Here is a 23,264-nt window from a genome sequence, read left to right as displayed (position 1 = left end):
CCCACCCCCCTACCTTCTCGCCAGTTATCCCCTTTATTCCCTGGACACCTGGAATTCCGATGCCAGCCTCACCCTGGGAAAACCACAAATGATGATACTCAGCATAGGTACAGTGACAAAGTCAACACAGATAACTTAATTTCACTTCAGGAATAACATACACCAAGACGCACATTAATATGCAGAGATTACACATTTTGCAGTTTGTGAGAAGGAGGAGAGAGGAGAAGGTTGCAGAACTGACACACGGGGTAAAAATAAATTAATGTGGGAGTGGAAATGACACAAAGGTCACAGGTAAATGAATGTGGGGCGAAAATAGCACGTTACATGCTAATAAGCGTGTGAGCGAGAAGGCACCTTCTCTCCCTTTTGTCCCGGAAATCCTGGAATGCCGTCCATTCCTTCCTGCCCAGGCAATCCCACCAGGCCCTGCAGATGAATAATGACATCACCAGTTTCATATGCCCAAAAAAAGCCAACCAGGGATAATCACAGTGGCGTAGGGACAGCTGCGACTACCATGTCAGCTGGTGAGAGGTACAGTACAGTACACTGTATTCTTCTTTTATGGTTGTAGCAAAAAGCAAGAAGCATAGATTCATATAAAGAAACATGTTACATTTCCTTGGTGGCTGTGATCCTCTGGGGTCCTCCTCAAACTATTTTTTCATTAGATTTTTTATTTTTTATCCAGGTACTGAGAACTCAATTCTCCTTTGCCGTTATGGCTTTGGGTTATCAAATTGGTTAGGAATGCAAGGGATCGTGTAGCCAATCAGATACAGGGGATGATTAGGTCTGTTGTAGAGAGCCAGGTTTCACATGAATTTGGCCAGTACACTGGTGTTAACATCCCTCCACTTTCAAAAAATGCTGCGGGAATGACCACAGTGGACCTCAGCTTACTGGATTTCTGCTTTGTCCAGAGAGAACAGTGCCTCCTACTGGCCCAACCAACAGCTCATCAGCAACCTAGTTTTTCCAGGAGGACTCTTCATTCTAGTACTAAGCAAGCAGACCTATAGACAGGCCTGAAGGAGACAATTAACATTTTGGCTGATTAATTTCCAATAAACCCCAGCAGTCTGTAGTCCTGCTAGAGTTTGGAAGACAGTGGTGAAAATGTGGCAGTGGCATTAAGGGAAGAACAGGGCTTGGCTGCTTTTCACTGCATCTATCCCTTTAAAGTCGCCTCATGTGTCATTGTGGAGAAAGTGTGGCACTTTAAAGTGTGAACTGTGGAAAGGTGAAAGCTGCCCTGTCAACCCTCCCTCACAAGCCAAAGATAGTCATGTCTTATTTATTAAGCAGGTTCAGAAGTATCTGCTCACCACATCATAACCTCATCATGAAGCTGTGACAGACAGTATGTACACTGCTGTAATAACATTATGAATATAGATGATAAGATTATGTTTTGTGCTGTAACATCCCATTACCTTAGTGAATAATGTTAAGGTTGTAGGGAACAGTACATACACTGCTATAATAGTATGTTAGTGCAGTAATGTAATATTACCGTAGTTAATAAATACTGCTCTGATGTTAATGTTGTAGGACACAGTATATACACTGCTGCTGCTGTAGAGTAGTATGTTAGTGTGGTAATATAATATTATAACAGTAAATAAACACTGCTGTAATGTTGAGGTTGTGGTATACAGTAGTATAAATCACTTACATTTAAGCCCTTTTCTCCTTTGTCTCCTTTGATTCCGGGCTTACCGCGGAGACCCTGAGAATTCACAAACGTCTCTTTTCAGGGCAACAATGACAAGTTATTTTCTCCAAAATTCTTATCTTTCATTCATGAAGGAGAAAACTCTTGTATGTATTCTCAGCTTTTGCAGAATCAAGGTTAGATGGCATGTGATGAACGATCACAGCATACCTGATTATTAGTGCAATTATAATTACCACCCTAGACACCAGGGGGTCTTAAATACATACTAAGGAGTGTTTGCTGGTTTCTATGGTTTTCTTTGAGTCATCTGCCAATTTATGCCCTGGAAACAAGGCGTGTGGACTCATTAGCCAATCAATGACTTAACCACTTACAGTGTGGGGACAAATCATAATTTGAATTTTTTTTTATAACTGTGAAACTGAATGTATCAGGAAGTCCACTGGAGAACTTCTCTGACATTTGTGGTGAAATCTGCAGTAGAAGCCGGCACTTACTCGGAGACCAATATCCCCTGGTTCACCCTGCAAGACAAAGAGCATATATTCATGGAGTTTTTCTCCCCTTTCAACACAAGCAGTCTTTATTCTCCAGACAGTGGATTGCATAGTAAATGCAGCTCTTGAATAACCCTGATGTCTGTCCTTGCCTTGATGGTGATTCCTACAGGGCCGGGCGGCCCCAGCTGACCCGGGAGCCCAGGTGGTCCGGGCACCCCTGGCACCCCTGGGGAGCCCTGGGGGCCCTAACAGACAAAGAACAGTCTATCAATCCACAATAATGAATAATCAGTGGCTTCTACGATGCCATCTATCTGTGCCATTTGTACACAAGCATGTTGAAATATAACAGGTTAAATGCACAGAGATGAACAACTAATTGAAATATTGTCATAATATAACAATGGAATGACAGTGCAACCATGCTAACGGTATGAGCTACCTACCGAGGAGCCGGGCTCCCCCTTTCGCCCAGGATGGACGTCTCCGCCCCCCAGCACGAAGCCTGGCTCCCCCTGAAACAAAGGCAATGCAGTCAGCCGGGCCTAAACACACACTGTATTAACACTGGCTGCTTCAAAAGCAGTTGACATAACCTAAAATGGCTCCTATCCAGATTAGTGCTTTCCCAGTCAAGGTAAAAACCAAAAATAACAGGTCTAAGTTTGAGATAACCAGGGAATAACTGAATTTAGTTTTTATTTTGGACATTTGGACATTTTATTTTGTCATGTCAGTAGTGCAAAACTTACCCTTTCACCTCTCTGACCTTTCGGTCCTGGTACCCCAGGAGGTCCCTAACAAGTATAAGAGAATTTACAAAGCTGTCAGGTGGAGTTACCACCCAATGACATGAGAGTTGGAAAATGTTTTTCTCATATAGCTACACTCAAAAACAAATTAATCATTAGATTTACTTTTAAAAAATACAGACGGTGGTAGCACATAAAGTTATTAAGTATACATGACTTCAGCTGATGAAGTACTTGTGCGTTTGTTGTCACTTACAGAGTCGCCAGGAACCCCGGAGGAGCCCTGGAAGAAGGAGCAGAATTAAACCAGTTTAATTGGGCTGGAGCTTTCATTCAATGAAGCATCTGTCCTATAAAATATGTATAAGATTCAGCCATTTCACCCTCTGTCCTGCTGAACCCGGAGGCCCGGTTCTTCCTGGTCGTCCAGGCAACCCTGGGACACCATCTGTGCCAGGGAGACCCTGCATGAAATTACAGAGATAAGCCAGGTTAACACTATTTTTTGTGCTACATGGATATAGTAAACACTGCCTTATTACTGTCTTATCAAGTGTTTTGATCTCGTAAGACTCAAAATGTGGAATACTTAAAAGTTTCTGTGAAGTATCAGCTTATTTTAAGTCAACTTTCTGCTTGTCAAGTGAGATTATCTTACCCCATTAACAAATCTTGAAATGAGAACCTCACTGGCAATATTTTTGGCCATATATGATAAGAGTAAAATATTTCTTAAGATTGTCTTAATAGTCAGATAGCCAGAATGATCATGTTTTAAAAGTCGTCATTACGATGTGTTAAAGAGCTTGAGGAAAGCAGAAGAAGCCAGTGTTGAGCCTGTCATGCCAGTGTGCCAGTAATGTGTCATATGCTATCCCAGTGAGGGGCAGAGAGCAATTACTGCCCCATAGGGGGAGGGACTGGCACAGGGTGGCATGGGAGACCTGCTGGGTGCGTCGTGTTTACACGTTACATAAGACCTCAGCGTTCGATGGCATTACGAAGGTCTGTCATCTGTTATCTGAAATCCTCTGACACGCACAGCTACTTTGATATATCAGTGCCTTATAGCTTCAAACATGCAGTATATCATAAATCTGCAAGAGCAAATCACCATTCTGAGAATGTCTACTGTACGTGGATATATGACAGAGAGCAACCTCTAATTACTGTACGGAAAAGGCCTTTGAGCCATTCGCATGATGGCTGATCTGACACAATCTGTCAACCCAATCTACAGCATAGATTAATGGGGTCAATATACCTGCTGTGATTTATGAAATGTGTCATATAGAAGATCATGGTTCTTTTTGACAGGAGCTTCTCTTGGGAAAAAAAGAAGCAATGAAATCATAAATAACCCGGAAAAAAAATGAAAATGGGTGGCACTCTGGGCTAAATCAATGGTGTTCAGGGCATTAATGTGACCCCTCAGGGCAGTGCATTATGGTCCAGAGTCAGCCAGGAAGGGAGGGTTTTAGTCTCCAGGGTTTTAGCCTCACAGCACAAATCAAACGCGAGGGCAACATTGCTCAACTGACAGTGGGCAATAGAATTCCACATCAACAGTGCACTACATAAACACGGGCATTCTGAATTAAGAGCAAAACAAAGATGGGGCATGGACATCTCTTTCAAAAGTAAGTTATCAAGGAGACCATGTGACACAGTCTGTAAGGGTCCGACTCTCAACCGGTATCAGAATCCCCCCTGGTGCTTCCTGCACTGTTATCCCATTTCTATCTACTGTGTAACCCTCTCTGCTTTCCTTCTGTCTGAATAAAGTGAAGGGAGACACATGGACGGTGGACTGTTAGCAGTCGTTGGGCAGGGGTGAGGCTGAAATGCCAGGCTGCTGGTGGGACTGTGTCCTTACCCTCTCCCCCTTCTCCCCTTTGGACTGAAATCCGAAAGAGCTGAAGTCCCCCGACGGCTTGGCCAGTCTCTGAATGAAAGACAAAAGACACAGCCTGGCTTACAGCGGCCATCACAGCAAGCAAACACATGTATGGCAGAAAAGTCATGAATGTAGAAAACAGCATACCAGTCCGCCGAGACCAAACCCATCTCCCTGGGGATGAGAGAGAGAGAGAGAGAGAGAGAGAGAGAGAGTTTCAGCACAGACACAAATGCTTATGTACCAAAAAGACAAAAACAACAAAAACAATTTACCTTTTCCCCTTTTTGGCCCTGCAAAAAGAAGGAAGGAAGGAAAATCTTTCAATAAAAATGCACGACCGTGCCCTTCGGATTTTGATATTAAATCAAGAGGACAGAACGGGATGGAAAAATACAGGAAGTCAATGACAGGTAGACACACATATGTGCATATACAGTATGAATATTCACAGTTCCCCCACTCTTTCACAGAGAAGACTGTGGCGGACTGAGAGAGAGAGATTGATGAACGGGTCACAGAGAGGGGGAGAAACAGGAGGAGAGGCACACCTTCGTACAGGACGAGCAGGGACCCTCTGGTTTGGTGAAAGGTTCTGGATCTCCAGTGGGCGTGTCCAGCTGCGCAGACTGAGTGGAGAGTGGTCAGAAAGTTAATAAACGTCTCACCCACTGAGCGTCGACAAGTGCCCCATCCTCTGCTCATCAGACAAGCTGCGTCCATGAGCTCCTCTCCCAGTACTGTCAGTGCTGCACGAAAACCTTCATTTCGTCCAGAAAATTGAGCTCTCACGGATAACAAAAAACGTTTTATCTTTTACATTTAACACCAGAACATCATAATTTAGGCTTTGAGGCAGCTGACAGATTCAATATGTGAACTCAGCTCTGACACATCAAGAGAGAGCACATTATTTAACACTACTGAGCCCTCTGCCTCACACCTCATCCAGCGCTTTGTACTCCATCTGCAGAGCTTCACTGCAGATGCTCCCCATGAATTCCCTCTCCACGGACGGGAGGTCGTCGAACGTGCTGGTGTAGAACATGCTCTTGTAGTCGGCTGGGGAGGCGATCCTCCTCAGCTCTTCGATATCAGCGCTCGCTACACCGATTGTCAGAATGCTGACACCTGTTGAAGAACATTAGTCAAAATGACGAGTGGGAATGTGAAGTTTCTAGAACAGCAGTCGGAAAACTGAAAAGAGGTCTTGTTCCTGGTGATGGGAATGTACTTTGCACTTTCCTGTACGTCGCTCAGGATAAGAGCGTCTGCCAAATAACAAAAATGTAATGTAATGTAATGGTTATCACGGGACAAATTCAACTTGCTGGATGTGTCACAGTATTAGCCAGTAAAAGTTCCATAAGAACAGGTAGCATAGCACAGTACATCCAATGGAGCAAAAAGATTCAGCTCTCAATCTGCCCAGCCCAGGTACCATCTCAGAGTCAGTTCCCTCCACAAAATCATGCTCCCCCTGTAGGGAGCTGTTCAGCTTCGGACTGACCCTTGCACTTGTCTACTCACTCACACTCAAAGTGTTGCTGCCATTGCATGATTACATCGTATTTTCTTTGTTTCTGCCATTAGTGTACATCTATCTATATATTTCTCAGCTGATAGTATGCTAGATTTTTGAAAATGTACAGTTTTACTGTTTAATAGCTGTTTTATGAATATTTTTACAGCCCTAATTAGCCCGAAAGTGTAAAATAAGCCTATCATCAGACAGGCATAAGGCAGCACATTACAATTGCAACTTTTTGACAGCATGCTACAATTGGAACTTTTTGACAGCACACTACAATTGGAACTTAAGTGTGTGGGGGAACGGGATCAGGACAGCACTATGTCTGGGGTGTCACTGGTCATTTATTTATAATAAGTTCTTCTGAAAAATGCAGTTCTATACTATACCCTAAATAAATATAATTTGTAAGGTTACAGTAAGTAGGTAAACGGGCTGTCACCTTGTGATAAAGGTTCATTGTAACTGACCGAGGAAATTAACTAAGATTGTTTATACGAGACCCAGAAACACTGACTAGAGTTCAGGTGAGAGGGCAGGATGACTGACCCAGGGCATGAGCCACTCTGGCAGGGGAGACCACGTCATCCTGGGCCTTGCCATCCGTGATCAGTACAATCACATGGGGCACGTCCTGCCTCATGCCCAGGGACTCCTGGAAGAGCTCCTTCAGCACGTAGCTGATCCCTCGACCTGCGGAGGACCGGAGAACTGTCACCTGTCTGGCTGTGTACCCGTCTCTTACACACTTCAGACTGTAAATGTTCACGTCATAAGAAACCTTCACTTTCTTTGTGTACACATGAGCACCACACATTTAAACACTGCTCCTACAATCTTTAACCTGTGTAACACTTGAGAATAAGGTTACATGATTTGGCATTCACTAATGTAGTTGTTAATTACTGTACCTAACGACTGAAAACCTTTACAGCTTTGTAAATGTATTTGTACATCATTAATTAATGTTGAAAACTACATTAATGCCACAACATATAACCTTATTGGAAAGTGTGATCTTCAACCCTGCTGTCCTGCTGGTGTACCTGTTCTGGCGTTTCCTCCTGTGTAGTGCACTGCTTTCAGCGCCCGTAAGACGGAGTTTCTGTCTCTGAAGTCATTCAATCGGAACTCTATCCTGGGCTCGTCGCTGTAGTGGACAACTGCAAACTATGGAAACAGATTAATATCCCACCACTGTGTTGCTCTGTAATACTCATAAATAATAAAGATATTCACGCTGTTATTCTGTCAAGCTGTGACGCCGATATTAACACCTTATTACTGTCACGACTGTGCAACATTACAGGTATAAAGCATTTGTTTTTCTGATAAACTCGGCATGATGTACAAATAAATACTGCAAGCAGTGTGTGTGAGAGTGGAGCTGTTCAGTACTAAAGATATAGCCCCACATCATTGCAGGACTCTACCAATGAAAGATTATCCCTTCCAAATTCAGCAGCAAAGCTATAAAAACATGATTCTACTGCCAAGCTGGGGGGGTTCATGTGAAAGTGCTTTATCTGGTGAACACAATGATCACAACAACACCTCAAGTTAATGTCCACACACCTATCATGAGTTATTTTGAACACTTGACATAAGCCTGTCTCAGCAACAGTGAATGATGAACCACGGGAAAGGAATGGAGTGTTTAGTGGTATATAACCCTTTTTCTTTGGTGAATGAACATACATTTGTGTACAGACAAGCAGCCAGATTTATCAACGTGTATAAACTACTGCAAAATATTTCTCTTACCTACCAAATGTATTGGTGTACTGTATCTGAAGTAGGTGTACGTATGACTCAGATATGCACACATTTATTATTAGCTTTGAGAAATAACACATTATCCTACCACTGATTGCCCATGAACACATTTCAAGATTTGGCATGAAATAAAAATAACTGTCCATATGTAGCAGACACAATGCTTCTAAGGCTTCATCGCCTGTTGGACAGAAGGACCCGCTAATGAAAAAGAAAAAAAAACTTTTAAGACTAAAAATGGTATAATTATGTCCAATCTGCACAAATCAAAGATATGCAGTACCTTTCCCAGCCCAAAAATATTTTTAAACTAATGGCATAGAATGACTAATGAACTGCCTTAAAGATAATTATATCTGTATGACCCATCATGTGGCCAAAGCATTATACCTGTATGTATGGCCATATGAGACCAAACACATTTGGAGAGATATTTAAAAATGTGATCTTCATCTAATCAAGAACAGAATCATAACTACAAATGATAATGTAGTGAGACTGAATAAATATTTCTGGAGATTGACTGTTTGAATATTTAGTTTTTTGCGAAAAATGGCTTTAAAGATTTTCTTGCACAAAAGCACCTCAAACCAGGAAATAATGTAAGAAGTTGTTATATTGTATTTACGTATCCTAAAGTGCACTTAAACGATGAATTCATAAAGATATTTCAAAAAGAGAAATCTCTCTAAAAACTCTTATTCTTTATTATTTTACTTGTAAAACAGTGACAACTGTGCTCCCTATTGAAAAATTCCTCTGGAAATGGTTCACTCATTCCTACACTGAATTCAGCCAAAAGGTTGCTGTTCAGCTGAAATGCTGTATGCATGGATATGGGGCAATTTTCACAAAACAAAGGGAAAACAGGCAATACTTTAAAGGTAACACTGCTCAGGCTGGAACCTGTACATGTGATATTAAGATGGAGCACTCACCTGTGTTCCCTTGGGTCCAACGACAGGGAAATACGTCACCACCCGGAACAGGAAGTCCTTCAACTTGTTGAAGTTGCTGAAGCCGATGCTCGAGGATTCGTCCACTAGAAACACGATGTCAGCCTTGATCTTCCCACAAACTGTAACACAAAATGCACAGACATGTCACCCTACTCTCACCTTATGAAACACAAATACAGGACAGGTGTGTGTGATGTTACCCTCACATCCAAGTTATTCATAGGGTGAAAAAAGTAACTGTTGCATGCTGGGACATACCTGGCCCAGGTCGTGGGGTTGCCTCAGCGTCAGTTGTGATTACGGCTGTTTTGGTTGTCATCGGACTGGGCCTTGTGTCCAGTTTCTGCACTGTGGCTGCGGCAGTTTTGACGGTGGAGGTGCGCAAGTTCCGGGATGCCAAGCGGGTGGTGGCAGGAGCAGCCGTAACAGGCACGATGGAGGGAACCTTCCCCACTGCAAATCAACAAACACACAACTTCCACCTGACACAACACTGCATATACCCCATGCCCTGGGTAAAAGACTGAGGCCATGTTCCAAAGTAGGCTCACAGTGCTTTCATGTAACTTCAGTCCACTGGATGAGAAAGTCCTTAAGTCGTTAAGTACACAAAAGGTTTCTCTAAATGTAGTGTTGATGATCAACATATAGTATTTCCATGGTTTCGTTGGGGGTGAGCGTGCCTGAAACTGCTGTGTCCTTAAAATAAGCATAAACACACTGCTGACTGTCCGACATGTCCGCCATACTATTTTCCAACAGCACAGCAGAAGTGTTGCAAGATGTCCGCCCCTGTAATAAACCACCTCTTCCTCTACGATCTATTTGACTGTGATTGGACCCAAAGATGGCTCGGCCTCTTCCTTTCTTTCAGAAATGTTTAGTGGACACAGTAGTTAGCAGCCTGTTTCGGCCAGAGCCTGAGATGAGGAACACCCCGCTGAACTAATGTACGGGTGGGCAAAGAGCCACAGGCTTTTGTTTCCACCGATTAGCCAATTAGCCTGGCTCAATTAGCTAATTAGCTGCACACCAACAACAGTTAATTCGTAGTCCACACAATACGGTTTTAATGAAGGGAAACAATGACAGTCTTCAGCTGTCATTCATAAACATTCCAAGAAATTGAGCAAAATGTCAGTTCGCAGAAGTAATTTCACTAATTATATAATTAGGAGGAGATGTTAGCACGAATCCCAGAAACAAATTATGGCCGCCCATGCTCACCCATCTACTGTATGGGTTTCTCAACCTCACTCTTTATTTCTCTGTCACAAAAAGGATCACATACAAGCTGTTCTGCTATTCTCTGAAATAATATTTTGAATTATCTCCTTCATTCAGAAAAGCCCAAACGCATTGTAAGTAGAAGCACTTATCATATCAAGTTAGAGGGAGAAGTGAGAGTTTTGTTTGAGAGCGTAACAATGTCTTACCTATCCTCCTGTTAATGGACGTTATGGGTCCCTTCACCTCCCCGTAGAGGGGCTGGATGGTGAATATGTAGGTTCTGCCATATAGCAAGTCGCTGATCGGAAAGGAAGTGAACGTCGGACCCAACACCTCATTGGTGGTCTTCAAATCTGAAGAGAAGAAACACCTTTATCCACATTCTGTATAATTATCTGTCTCTCACACTCATTTATTCTGAATTCCATTCAATTCATTATATTCATTACTGACATGAATTAGAATATTTATTTTAAACTGCCAATGTATTACATCCAGTGTAAAATAAATCCCAGAACAATTATACATATAAACCAAGAACCATGACCACGAGGAAAACACCGTAATTGTAATAGTGATTATTGTGCAACAGCTGTAGACTGAATACGTATAATTGGGGATATAATCAAGTTTACTGTCTCTTTATTACTCCATTACACACAGAGCGGACCCGTAAAATGGAGTTTTTCCGCCTGCTGTCTAATACTGTGTGGGATGAGAAGTACTTTTCACGCTCCCGTCTCCTGCTGTCGCTCTCCCGCGTCTGCCCGTCTCTTCTCCGCACACAAGCTAATACGTCGGAGGCACGGGGGAAACAAGACTGTCATTAAAGCCCAGTGGTGCAAAGGCAGCGAGCACGCAGGGAAATGACACGCAGGCATAGGCAAGCCCTGACATTTCCTCAGAGAGCGGGAGAAACTCTGAGCGCCTAAAAAGGTAATAACATGAATTAGAGGAGGCAGGCCTTTCTGAAAATAGGCCTCGATTCGTGTTTCCTCAAAGGACAGGGCCATTAAAGCCAAGCGCTCCTGCCTCGCTGCCGTCGTCGGTAGCCAGCCGCGATAACGCAGCAACGTGCAGCATGCGGCCACAGACCTGCGCTTCAGAAATGCAGATTATTTCAGATCAAATGGCACCCGTGGGCTGCCCATGGATCAACTCTACTTCGACACATTTCCTTTTAAAAACCCATCTAGCTCTCTTTCAGTGTTCATTTGGAGAGAACAGTCGAGTATGTGCTTCTTCTGAAATGTATTCTGACCAGCCCCTATTCTCACTGGTCCATCAGCTGAACTGTGGAGTAGTTTCTCTCAAGGTTTCCCAACATTTTCCTTCCATGGCGCACTTTACAAACTTACAGAATCTCAGGGCACTGAGAAGCGGGCAACCTGAGTGACATGACATTGATGTGATGTCAACAGTAGGTCTAAACCTACTTTCTGGGTTTTACTTACAAGTGATATGCCTTTTAATTGCATTTATTTGTATTTTTCACACGGCACACTTGCCCTCGCCTCCCGGTACACTGACGATTGGGAAACACCGCTCTAGAGGACTGTAAGCACAAGCAGAGTACAGGTGCACGATCATCGGAGTTACCCCAGTGAAATGAGGTGGGAAGCACCCTTGCTTTTGGGGTGACAGTTTGGTCAAACCTGCCCTACCTACCCAATCTGCTCTAAGCAGAGCAGTAGACCGCAGCCAGACTGAATAACAGACACTGAGGCTGTCACTGTGATAAAAAAGATAGCTTTGGCTTAACACACAACCGTGAAACCACATCACTTAGCTTTCTAAAATGGTTGCACTAAATTTGCTGGCATTTCGTTGAGACGGTTAAACTCTCACACAGTACAAGAGTGAAAAGGCCGAAGACATAAAGCGGGACTGCTGGGTGCTTACATATCTATTCTTCTTTCACAGCCCACGTGGAGCATTGCTGCCCCGGCGATAGCTCTTCACCGCTCCTACCTGAAATGTGTCTCCAGGACAAAGAGTACCCAGAAGCCCCTGCAACCTTGGTCCAGTTCAGCTGAGCGCTGTTGTCCGTCACCTCCACCGCCTCGAAGCCAGTCACTTTGGGCATATCCACTGAAATCACACACAGGACACGTCAACAACCTCACCATCTGCTTCTCATTCCGAACTAATGCTGCACATATGGTATACTGCTGCTGTTGTGTGCAGTAATGTCTGATGAGTAATTTTCAGAATATAAGTTGTACCAATTTCACAAAGGAGAATGTATCGCTGTCATTCGAAGAGCAAACTTAATAAACACTAAACCGAGCGTCAATATAACATATATGGCATGCTGGCTATCAGATGTAATTAAAAAATCAGTTCAAATGTAATCAATAAATCCAGAGATCGCCAAACTGGTTTGCAGTAGCAGGCTCAAATATGTTACCGAATTAAATTCTCTGAGAGGAAGTGAAAGGGACACAGCACACATACCAAACAAGGAAATTCGCATTTTGGAGCTTAATCTAACTTAGACTCTCCTCAGATCACCCCTCCAGGGAGTTACAGCCCCCTCTCTTCTTCGCTTGCAAGGACATGTCCTTCATTTTAAGCAGGATGCCTGCCTTTAAAGCATTCATTTAGACTTTTTCAGACAGGAAACAAATCTCAAGGAAGCTAAAATAAGCTAATTAAACAGCCCCTGAGAGAGCAATGTAATTTACATGCACAGCTATCGGTACGGCATCTTTCAAAGAGAAGGTTCGAAGTGCAAATCAGTGTAAGCTGCAAAGAGGTGACAGGTGTAACTCACAGCAGACAAATAGGGGACAGGTGTAACTCAGTAGGGAAGAGTCGTGGCAGGTGTATTTAAGAATGGAGGGACAGACAGGCAAGCGTTGCCAGGTGGACGTGCCCAGAGTACAGTGGGTGACAGGAGATGGGTGTGTATGTTCGACCGTGTTTACATTTTTACTCACAAGTGCGGGCGGTGAGCAGAACTGGGCTTCCTTCTCGGTCCCCAACGGCCGGCGACACCTGGATCTTGTAGGCAGAGTTCTCCTGGAGTCCGGTGATTGTGAAGAAGTTTGACGTGGAGGGAACAAGCTGGCTCTTTTCAACACCACCTGACAGTACACACAAGACCAGAGTGCGATAGTTATCACAGTCCAGTATATTACATTTTAAAAGTTCATGAAGAGAAAGGTGAACGATAAATGAAACCCGTAAGAGATAAAGAAGACTAGTGAGAAATAAAAGAGACAAGTGTGAGACAGGGGAAAAATATGATGATGGAAATGCAGATAGGTAAGAAACGCAGGAAATAGCTGAGCACTGAATCAGACAGGTGAGAGGTACAGGACACATAAGAGATATGCAGTACTCCTATGATCCCTACCATAGAAGGGGCTCCAGGAGATCTTGTAGCCAGAAACCCCGGGGGTCTTCTTCCACACCAGTTTAAAGGTGTTAATCCCGACATCCTTCACCTTCACCTCCTTAACTGCTTGCATCAGCTCCGAGTCCTTCAGTGATGCTAACACAACACAACACAACTCCGGATCTACAGCAGCATTTCATGCACATTACATTTAATACAGACTTTACAGTAATACCACTGACATCTGTACAAGTAACATTCATAAAAGACTGACCTTTCATGTGAAAACATCTAAACTCAACACTTGCAACTTAAGAGCGTGTTCGTTTGACTCAAACACTGTCGCTGTACTCTTGAACAAGGTACTTCATCTGAATTACTTCAGTATACACTCAGTGAGCAATTTATTAGGTAGACCTGTCCACAAGCGTGTTAATGCAAATCTTTAATCAGCTAATCATGTGGCAGCAACTAAATGCATAAAAGCATGCAGATGTGGTCAAGAGGTTCAGCTACTGCTTAGACCAAATTTATTTCATGTTCTTTGACTGTGGAATGATTGTGCCAGACAGGGGGGTTTGAGTATCTCAAAAACGGCTGATCTCCTGCGATTTTCACCCACAAAAGTCTCTAGAGCTTGCAGAGAAAAACAAAAAAAAACAACAAAAACGTGTTGTTAATGAGAGGGGTCAGAGGAGAACCTCTAAGTAGGTAGGCTACAGCACCAGAAGAACAATAAGTCTAAAAAAGTAAGTTAAAAAAAAACCTAATAAAGAGCTGGATACCCAGCTGTAAATGGAATCAATGTAAAAATGCAAATATGTTGTGTAAGTCGCTATGGATAAGACTGTCTGTGATATAAGGCTAAGGTCCTTAAATATTATGAGATACAACTTTAATGGGACTGTCATAATAGGCCTTCTTGGTGTTGAGGGTATGGTTGGCTAAACTTGGCCTGTGTTCAGTGCTTCTATCTCTGGTGCAGTAACACACTTGGCAGGAAAGCCTGTGCCAGTGGTTACATGTTGTCCTGAGCCGTCAGCATGGCGATGAGATGATAACAGTAATAACAGCGACAATCATTCTCACACTGAAAGCTGTGGTTAAAACATGTGAACATTCGAGGGCAGCTGTCATGGCAGGTTAAAGATGGAAGTGCAAACTACAGGACCTGCCAATCAAACCCTGGCAGCTCCACGTTTCCCGGAGACAAAAGAGCAAACTGGCACAGGTCCATTGTTACTGTCTGCTACTGTTTTACCAAAATCACATTCATAATGGTCTGTAGTCTGTGGGTCAGCCACTGATTTGAATGTCAGAGAAGTACAGGCTGATAAGAACATGCTATGCTATGGACTGCATACAATATAGGAAATTACAGTACTACAGTCAGAGAAACATCATACTCCTAAGGTCTCTTCTCTTGGTGACGTATTACATTTAGATAAGTTATCAAGTGTTTTTACGTGATTGTGCTGCAACAGAATCCAAATGATGTGCCTGGAAGCACACACACACACACAGCACTCGTGTGCATGTGTCCAGGACGTGGCATACACTGTACCTGTGAACTGTGACAGAGAGATTTCTGGCCCTTCGCTGTTTCCGTACACAGCGTTAATGCTGACAGTGTACACTGTCTCTGGGTATAGTCCTTCGATGCGGTAGAGCAAGATGCTGTGGTCGAGGTAGTGGCTCTGGGCGGTGGATTCTGGGGTGATAATGACACAGGAGGGCTAAGTGTGGTTAAACAGGAAGCAGGGGAAGAACCTAAGAATATTCCCACAGCACAGCCATAAAATAAACAAACAAAAATAAGTTTCCTGTCACAAGAATAGTCAGGATTACAATTTAAAACTTTAAAAGCTATATAAAAATAACATATCAGACTGTTGTTTCAGATGCTGCTGATACAGAAACAATGGGATGAAGCACATTTGTAGAACACTATAATTAATTGAATTCCTGTTTCTGGAGCGAAGACAAACGTTCATGCCTAACAACACAATTTGGGGGCGACATGGCTCAGGAGGTAAGAGCAGTCATCTGGCAGTAGGAGGTTTGCCGGTTCGATCCCGCCCTGGGTGTGTCGACACGTCCCTGAGCAATACGCCTAACCCCCAATTGCTCCTGACGAGCAGGTTGGTGCCTTGCATGGCAGCCAATCGCCGTTGATGTGTGAGTGTGTGTGTGTGAATGGGCGAATGAGAAGCATCAATTGTACAGCGCTTTGGATAAAGGAGCTATATAAATGCCAGGCATTTACCATTTAATTTCATAATTGTGCACGTTTTAATAATAAGTTCCATGTTACAGTAACATTTAAAACACAATACTGACAGGATTCTCGGTTCACAATTTCCACTTTATTTAGATTTCCCGGAAAAGTATGTGAAAAGTGAGCTGTGCTAGGTGACTCTGTATGTCAGTTTACACTCAGTGTCAGTGCAGTTATATTTGCGATCAGTTTCAGTACAGGTGACAATACAAGTGACTGTTTCAGCTTTCAGTTGAGCTTGTATACTGGATGTCATCAGTTGTGTACAGGTAAGTACAGAGGTAAATGCACAGGTAAGTATTCTAGTGTAGGTGAGTGTACCTTTATCAGACATCCAGGTGAGTTTGTACTCTGTGGCACCCACAATGGGACTCCACTCCACTGTGATGGAGGTGCTGCTGACGGATGTTATCTTGAAGTTGGACACATATCCCAGAGGCGCTGACATGAAGGGGAAAAAACATACAGTGAGGTCCATAAGTATTTAGACAGTGACAGAATTATAAAGCACTGCACTACACAGTGCACTTGATATGGATGTGAATGCCAATTAAATTTGACAGGCTGCACTTATGTTTGAGTGAATCGTGTAGTAAACACAGCCCTTTCAAATTGTGTCCAAATACTTACGGACTTCACTGTAAATATAAACTTTGAGGCTACAAACATAGCAAGAGTTGTTTGGGGTACTGACAGCTGTGTTAGCGTAACCACGGGGTAGCTGAAGAATGGGCAAGCCTGGGGTAATCGAATGTGAGGTGTTTGGATAGGAAAGAGGTGAAATGAGTAGATAGATCAGGGTGAGTGTTGCTCAGGTGAGTGAAGGGTAGATGGGTAGGGCAGGTTTCAGGGTGGTGAGGAGACCCATACTCACATGTGCGGACAGTAGCAGTGATCCCGGGACCCACTAAGCTACCGAACAGCACGTAGAGGGACAGCACGTACTCCGTGTCGTGGGCCAGGTTCTTCAGCAGGTACACCGTGGTGCTCTCATTCAGAGCCATTTGGCGGGGACGGTCCCTCCCCGTAAACTCTGTCAGGACCAACGCAAGAGCCTGCACTTAATTCCGGCGCCCAATAACCATCCGCCAGCCTGAACCAAGCTTGCTGACCAATCACTGACCACGGCACTTTCCTCAGTACCCCTCATTCTCAAATCACTAAGAGAATTCTCACAAATCACTGATATATTCTTCAAAAAAACCATGTCACGTAATATTTTACTTGTATTGACCTGCATCAATACATTGAACATCATATTGCATCATTCCTAGCTTGCACATTCATTTTACATTTTACATACTCACCAGACCAATGTAATGGTCACATTTGCTCATTAATTTCATCAAACAGCCACAGTTCAGTTTCTGCAATTGCTTGCTGTTTCTCTTAAGTCATCCTTACGTCAACTCTTTTTATATACAGTCACACCAAATTAAACTTAACTTAAAGAAAAAACTTGCAAAAGGTAAACTAATCCTAATAGTAATCCTAATGACCATGAAATCAAAAGAGACAGACTGAATTGATTTCCCCTATTCTTTCATCTCGTCCCAATCAATTGCAGCTCCCGGACATGCATATTGCATCTGTGGTATCTACCAACTTTGTGGAATAGAAATGACCCTCCTAAGTAAAAAAAAAGACAACACATCCGTATTTATTGACGTTTCTTTTGAAAAGCAACACTGCCATTGTCATTCACACATTCAAAGGCCCTACACACCCCAAGAAAACTCTGAAGTGACTTCAAACATCAACACCCCCTTCCCCCCAATATCCCTGTAGCTCTGGCTGTGACCCCCCTCTGAATGAGTCACTGGAATCATGGTCAAGAGGGGGGGGGCTACAAAGCTCCCACCACAGCCCAGCCCGTGACTGACAGGCTGAGTGGCCGTATCTTCAGTAGGCACCCGGTTGGGGAACAGGTAAAGCCTCTGCTTGGGTCCATGATTACACCTCTACTGGCTGTGCTTTGAGAATGTATTCCAGTCAGGGATGGATATGGCACTCCCAAGGGCTGGCAGACTGAGTCACAGGAGCAGGTTAGTGTAGCTACCTGCTGGTGCCTTTAATTCAGCATGTAAGCCATTACTGCTTCTAGGAGGACAGGGGGTGGCTATCACAAGGCAGCATTACTGGGTTAGCTGGATAACTGCACTGAGTAAAACCCAGAACAGCACTTTTCACTTCAGACCATGTTCCAGACTTTGGAAGGACTCAGCAAACCTTCTTGGTGATACAGGCCCCTGGAATCGCTCAGATTGGGGGTGGGACAGGTGTGCAAGTTGTCTGTATGTAGTGTTATGAGGGGTATACAGTACAGGAAGGTTTACCTGGAGTGGGGCCCCAAGCCAGCCTGTATCCTGTAGCCCCTGGGACTGAGTTCCAGGATATTAGTGCACTGTTGGTGCTAACACCAGAGGACTTCAGAGTCTGCACTGCACTATTCTCCACTGAGAGAGAGAGAAAGAGAAAGAAAGAGAGAGAGGGAGAGAGAGCATTAATTAATGAGAACCTAAACATCACACTATCTAAAGACACTTTACTGCATCAGTCACACCTATCTGCAGACACACAGATAGGGAAAACACAATAGTACATACTGTCACATCTGTCCACACACACAGACCAATGCTCCAACGTTCTCTCCACTGAGACACACAGAGGATGTTAATGATGTGTTATTGCAGTCAGACTGATTAACTTATTATCAGTGGCTGATTAAGATACTTTAAGGTGACTTTGACTTTGATTGGACACAGATGGTGAGGTCATCTGTCACACTGTCACACCTGATCGAATTCAATAAGAAAAAGAGATATAAACAGACAAACACGCCCCTCTGAAAAAAGATATTATTGGACACTGACCTACATCACCCCACACCTGCCTGTTATTTTGGGCATTAACGGCAAGCAATTTCTCACCTGGAAAGACGTCATGACATGAGCCGTCAATGTTAGGCCATGGTCAGGGACATCATAAATCACAACACCATTTCTATATTGAGGCATCATTGTCTTTCATTAACACAATCATTTTACTGCAGTCAATTCCACTGCAGCTAATTTTCCAGCTCGTAACAACGCACATCAACAGTCCAGCTGTGCAGAGGCCATTACACAGTACAGAGTCCAGCGCTCTCCAATGCTCGTCAAATGACTCACCACCAATGGAGCCAAAGTTCTTTTCGGCAATCAAAGTTTTATACAGACTATCACTAGCATTAGCGCTTAAGACATGCAGAAGATTTAATGTTGAGAATAGACAATGGGGACCACCGGAAATCGTGGGGGCAGTGTAGCCAATAGTTCAAGCGAGACACGACCATAGGAATGACGAACGGCGGAACTTCACGGATATTAGTGAAAATAATGTATTTAATGGCCTCACAGACCACCGCCGCCTACAAGCCTCCGCTTTTGCGTCTTTCTTAAGAGGTACATTTTTACAACCTCCTCCACCATCGCCATGTTTGCTGTTATCATTTAGAAAATTTTGATGGTGCCCTCTAGTGGATGCATTGCTTAATATCCATGCCAATATAAAGGATGCATGGAAGTATGTGGCCAGTGACTGCTACGTTTGAAATGGACGAATCAATTTTCGTACAAAAAGGGAGTATGAATAAGCCTCTATCCAGACATGAGGACGTGATTAGCAGGACAGACTCTATCCCTACGCTGCAAATAGCACCTCTCTGTGTGGAGTCTGCATGTTCTCTGCATGGGTTTCCACCAGGTACTTAGGTTAGGCTAAATTGAGAGTGTAAATTATCCTGGGTGTGAGTGAGTGTAAATTATGTGTGTGCCCAGCGATGCATGCTGGGATAGACTCCAGCCCCCATATGCTGTCAGAGTGCTGTGCAGTTTTTTCTGTGGACACTCACATGTTTTGGCTGTCACCGTAGTGACAGGGCCCTCGATGTCCACAAAGATGGGGTTGATATTCACAGTGTACTCTGTACCAGGGTGGAGACCTTGGATCATGTAGAAGCTGTACGCCTCACCCAAGTTCACGTTCTCGATGTGTCCCTCTACAAATAAAAAAGACATTGTTCATCAAGAAAAGCAGGCAATAAAACTTTGGCATGAAGTCCCTTATATATTAATTCTTTGGGTAAGAAGTTTGTTCAGAACCCTGAAGTATTGAAATATGTCCCTAAAAATATGTCAATTTGATTTAACCTTACTTTATGTCACTGTTGGTTTTTTTGCAAATACCACACAATATTCTTTAGCAACACTGGATGCTCTGGCTAATTCTTAGCAAGCATTCTGTTTTTATTTGTATTTTATTAATTTTAACTTATTTCAGTTTAATGCTACTTCTGGTTTTACACTCAAAAATCTAAATCAAAAACCAAGGATTATCTCACTGATGGTCAACTGTTTTCTGTTAATTTCTCTAAAAATTCCCATAATGTTTTTCATGGTCTCTCTGCGGAAGAGAGACACCATGTTCCGATCTTTCTATAAGACAGATGCCAAAGCAGTCTCGGTTTCATGTCACACACTCAGTGTGACGGTGACAAAAACAGTCTCAGTTTCATGTCACACACTCAGTGTGATGGTGACTAAAACAGTATCGGTTTCATGTCACACACTCAGTGTGACGGTGACTAAAACAGTCTCGGTTTCATGTCACACACTCAGTGTGACGGTGACTAAAACAGTCTCGGTTTCATGTCACACACTCAGTGTGACGGTGACTAAAACAGTATCGGTTTCATGTCACACACTCAGTGTGACGGTGGCAAAAACTGTCTCGGTTTCATGTCACACACTCAGTGTGACGGTGACTAAAACAGTCTCGGTTTCATGTCACACACTCAGTGTGATGGTGACTAAAACAGTATCGGTTTGATGTCACACACCCAGTGTGATGGAGACTTTGGCCCCAACAGGAGGTCATTGGCTCATGGCGTACCTGAGGAGGACCAGGTGAGGCGATACCCGGTGGCCCCCTTGACTGCCTGCCATCGGGCCTGCACGGTGTCTGTAGTGGCATTCTGAACCAGGATATCCTTCACAGGAAGCAGTTTCACTGCAGCACACAGGGAAAGAGAGGACTCACGGTGGGGCAAACAGATAGCACCAGAAATAAGGGACGTTACACTGTCACACACAGACAACAGCCAAATTATGACATTTTAACTGACACACAGACAACAGCCAAATTATCACATTTTAACTGACACAGAGAAAACAGCCAAATTAGTGTGTGATTTAACTGTGACACACAGAGAACAGAAACATTAGCACATATTTTAACTGTGGCAAACATACAACAGCCAAGTGAGCATGTTTTAACTGTGACACAAAGTCAACTGCCAAGTTACTGTGTTTTAACTGTGATCCACTGGCAAAAGCCAATTAGCATGTTTTAACTGTGAAATACAGACAACAGCCAAATTAGCACATTTTAACTGACACACAGACACAGCCAAATAACTGTGACATACTGATAACAGCTAAATTAGCATGTTTTAACTATGACACACATGCATCAGCCAAATTAACATGTTTTAACTATTTCACACTGGCTACAGCCAAATTAGCAAATTTCAGACAGGAAATAAATTACTGCATGTCGTAACTGACACTGGCAACAGCCAAATTAGCATGTTTTAACTGACACACAGACACGGCCAAATAACTGTGACATGCTGACAACAGCCAAACTATCATGTTTTACTGTAACTGACATAAAGCCAACAGATGAGTTAGCCTGTGGTTTCACTTAGGCTGACCAGACTTCTTTTTTTTGGACATATCTGATTTCCAGTGGGATTTCAAAATTACTAAAAGTGTCTGGTTTTCTTCGTTCCATTAACAAAATATAAACCAAACAAATGTGAATATAATGTTCATAAACGTCTGCCCGCCCTGTCCGCGTTTTTTGAAATTCAGAAGATATGGTCACCCTATTTAACTATTACACCATTAGGGTCTAGGAAGAAATGCCGCTATAACACAAGCGATTGGGATAAGCAGTGAAATTATCACATAAAGGAAAAGCTCAAAATCTGAGTATTTATGCATTTTCACGGGGAATAGTATCTCAACGTACAGTGAGAGAACAGAATCGACTTTAATGAAATCCTGCCACCTTGTGGACAAATCAAGATACACCTGCAATGATCACGATACAGACATTATTGCACTCAAAGTATCAGCCCTCGGCCTATTTCACGTAGGACGATCACAGTTCAAATAATATAAAAAAATGTATATAATGAAATTTGTAGCCTGTATTCAGGGAAAATGGAGGGTGCACATTTCTGAAAATAGGAACGTAAATATTTGTGATACAGGGTCATTTAGTGTAAAGACAGGACTACATGCAAAAACACACACACACACACATAGAAGGACATACAGTGGCATTGATTCATGACTCTTATACCTCCCAAACAAGGATAATTCATAAACATGTTGCCTTTTTCAACCCAGTAACAGAGGTGGAAAAGATGGGGTTAGATAGTTAAAGTCCTGCCATGTGTTTTTTTCCAACCATGAACTAATTCACAAATTATTCCTACCTCCTGACTAAAGAATTGTGCTAATTAGCAAATCCAGGCAAGTGAAACACGATACTGGGGAGACTTTTTATTTTCAGAATCTGGATTTTCCACCTCCACAGTTAATGCATACATAACTAAGGCCGTAAACTGAACCACAGAGAATGTTCAGTATTGGTCTTGATGACAGAAGACACTTACGTGTTCTGCCCATGATGGTTATGGTTTCACTGGGGCCCTGTGGGTAGACAGCATAGATACTGATGGTGTACTTCTTGTCCTGTTCCAGATTTTCGATGAAGTGGGTAGAGACATCGCCACCCAGCACCTGCTCGTAGGTCAACCCTGGTCTGTTCGCTGGAGAACAACATCACAACTGTGAACTGACATCTTCATCACAAAAGCCCAACATCACTGAAACCACCACAAACTGAAACAGCACTCCTGATGCTGCAGTTACCATGCTCAAACTTACCTGATAAATGCAAAATAATGTTCAAATGGTTCAGTGTTAAAAAATTTAAAATAAACACAGCCTATCTAATATAAATCATTTTCTTATACTGCAGGTGTCGTTGAATGAATGAACAGATATAGTGCACTGTGGTTCTGTTACAACCATAATTTCATACGTACACCGAGGAATAAAGATTTTGTATCCATTAATTCTCTTTAGAGGTGCTGTCCACGCCAAACGCAGGCTGAAGAGGCCCTCCTCAATCACACGGAAATTGGCAACAGGGGGCACGGGAGCTGCAATGGTCACACACACAACACACAAACAC

The 23,264-nt window shown here is 43.1% G+C and overlaps 1 protein-coding gene across 1 annotated transcript in view; it reads right to left on the bottom strand.

Moving 5' to 3' along the window:
* col7a1l (collagen type VII alpha 1-like) overlaps positions 1-23,264 on the bottom strand; it is an 88,500-nt gene that overhangs the window by 47,777 nt on the left and 17,459 nt on the right. Inside the window, exons 9-38 of the mRNA XM_061252619.1 lie at positions 23,116-23,232; positions 22,681-22,836; positions 20,886-21,002; positions 19,846-19,992; positions 18,290-18,409; positions 16,828-16,986; positions 16,275-16,394; positions 15,240-15,386; positions 13,694-13,831; positions 13,275-13,421; positions 12,304-12,423; positions 10,539-10,685; positions 9,361-9,555; positions 9,082-9,221; positions 7,414-7,537; positions 6,917-7,060; positions 5,780-5,967; positions 5,388-5,465; positions 5,112-5,129; positions 4,984-5,010; positions 4,816-4,884; positions 3,323-3,403; positions 3,196-3,222; positions 2,940-2,984; positions 2,634-2,702; positions 2,337-2,432; positions 2,185-2,211; positions 1,685-1,738; positions 361-432; positions 14-73 (exon numbers count right to left, since the gene is read on the bottom strand). Of these exons, the coding sequence (XP_061108603.1) occupies positions 14-73; positions 361-432; positions 1,685-1,738; positions 2,185-2,211; positions 2,337-2,432; positions 2,634-2,702; positions 2,940-2,984; positions 3,196-3,222; positions 3,323-3,403; positions 4,816-4,884; positions 4,984-5,010; positions 5,112-5,129; positions 5,388-5,465; positions 5,780-5,967; positions 6,917-7,060; positions 7,414-7,537; positions 9,082-9,221; positions 9,361-9,555; positions 10,539-10,685; positions 12,304-12,423; positions 13,275-13,421; positions 13,694-13,831; positions 15,240-15,386; positions 16,275-16,394; positions 16,828-16,986; positions 18,290-18,409; positions 19,846-19,992; positions 20,886-21,002; positions 22,681-22,836; positions 23,116-23,232 (3,149 nt within the window). The remainder of the gene's footprint in view (positions 1-13; positions 74-360; positions 433-1,684; positions 1,739-2,184; positions 2,212-2,336; positions 2,433-2,633; positions 2,703-2,939; positions 2,985-3,195; positions 3,223-3,322; positions 3,404-4,815; positions 4,885-4,983; positions 5,011-5,111; positions 5,130-5,387; positions 5,466-5,779; positions 5,968-6,916; positions 7,061-7,413; positions 7,538-9,081; positions 9,222-9,360; positions 9,556-10,538; positions 10,686-12,303; positions 12,424-13,274; positions 13,422-13,693; positions 13,832-15,239; positions 15,387-16,274; positions 16,395-16,827; positions 16,987-18,289; positions 18,410-19,845; positions 19,993-20,885; positions 21,003-22,680; positions 22,837-23,115; positions 23,233-23,264) is intronic.

Source organism: Conger conger, chromosome 8 (assembly GCF_963514075.1).
Source record: "Conger conger chromosome 8, fConCon1.1, whole genome shotgun sequence".
NCBI lineage: Eukaryota > Metazoa > Chordata > Actinopteri > Anguilliformes > Congridae > Conger > Conger conger.
The sequence above is the reverse complement of the archived record's forward strand: the minus strand, read 5'-3'. Positions and strand labels throughout refer to the sequence as shown.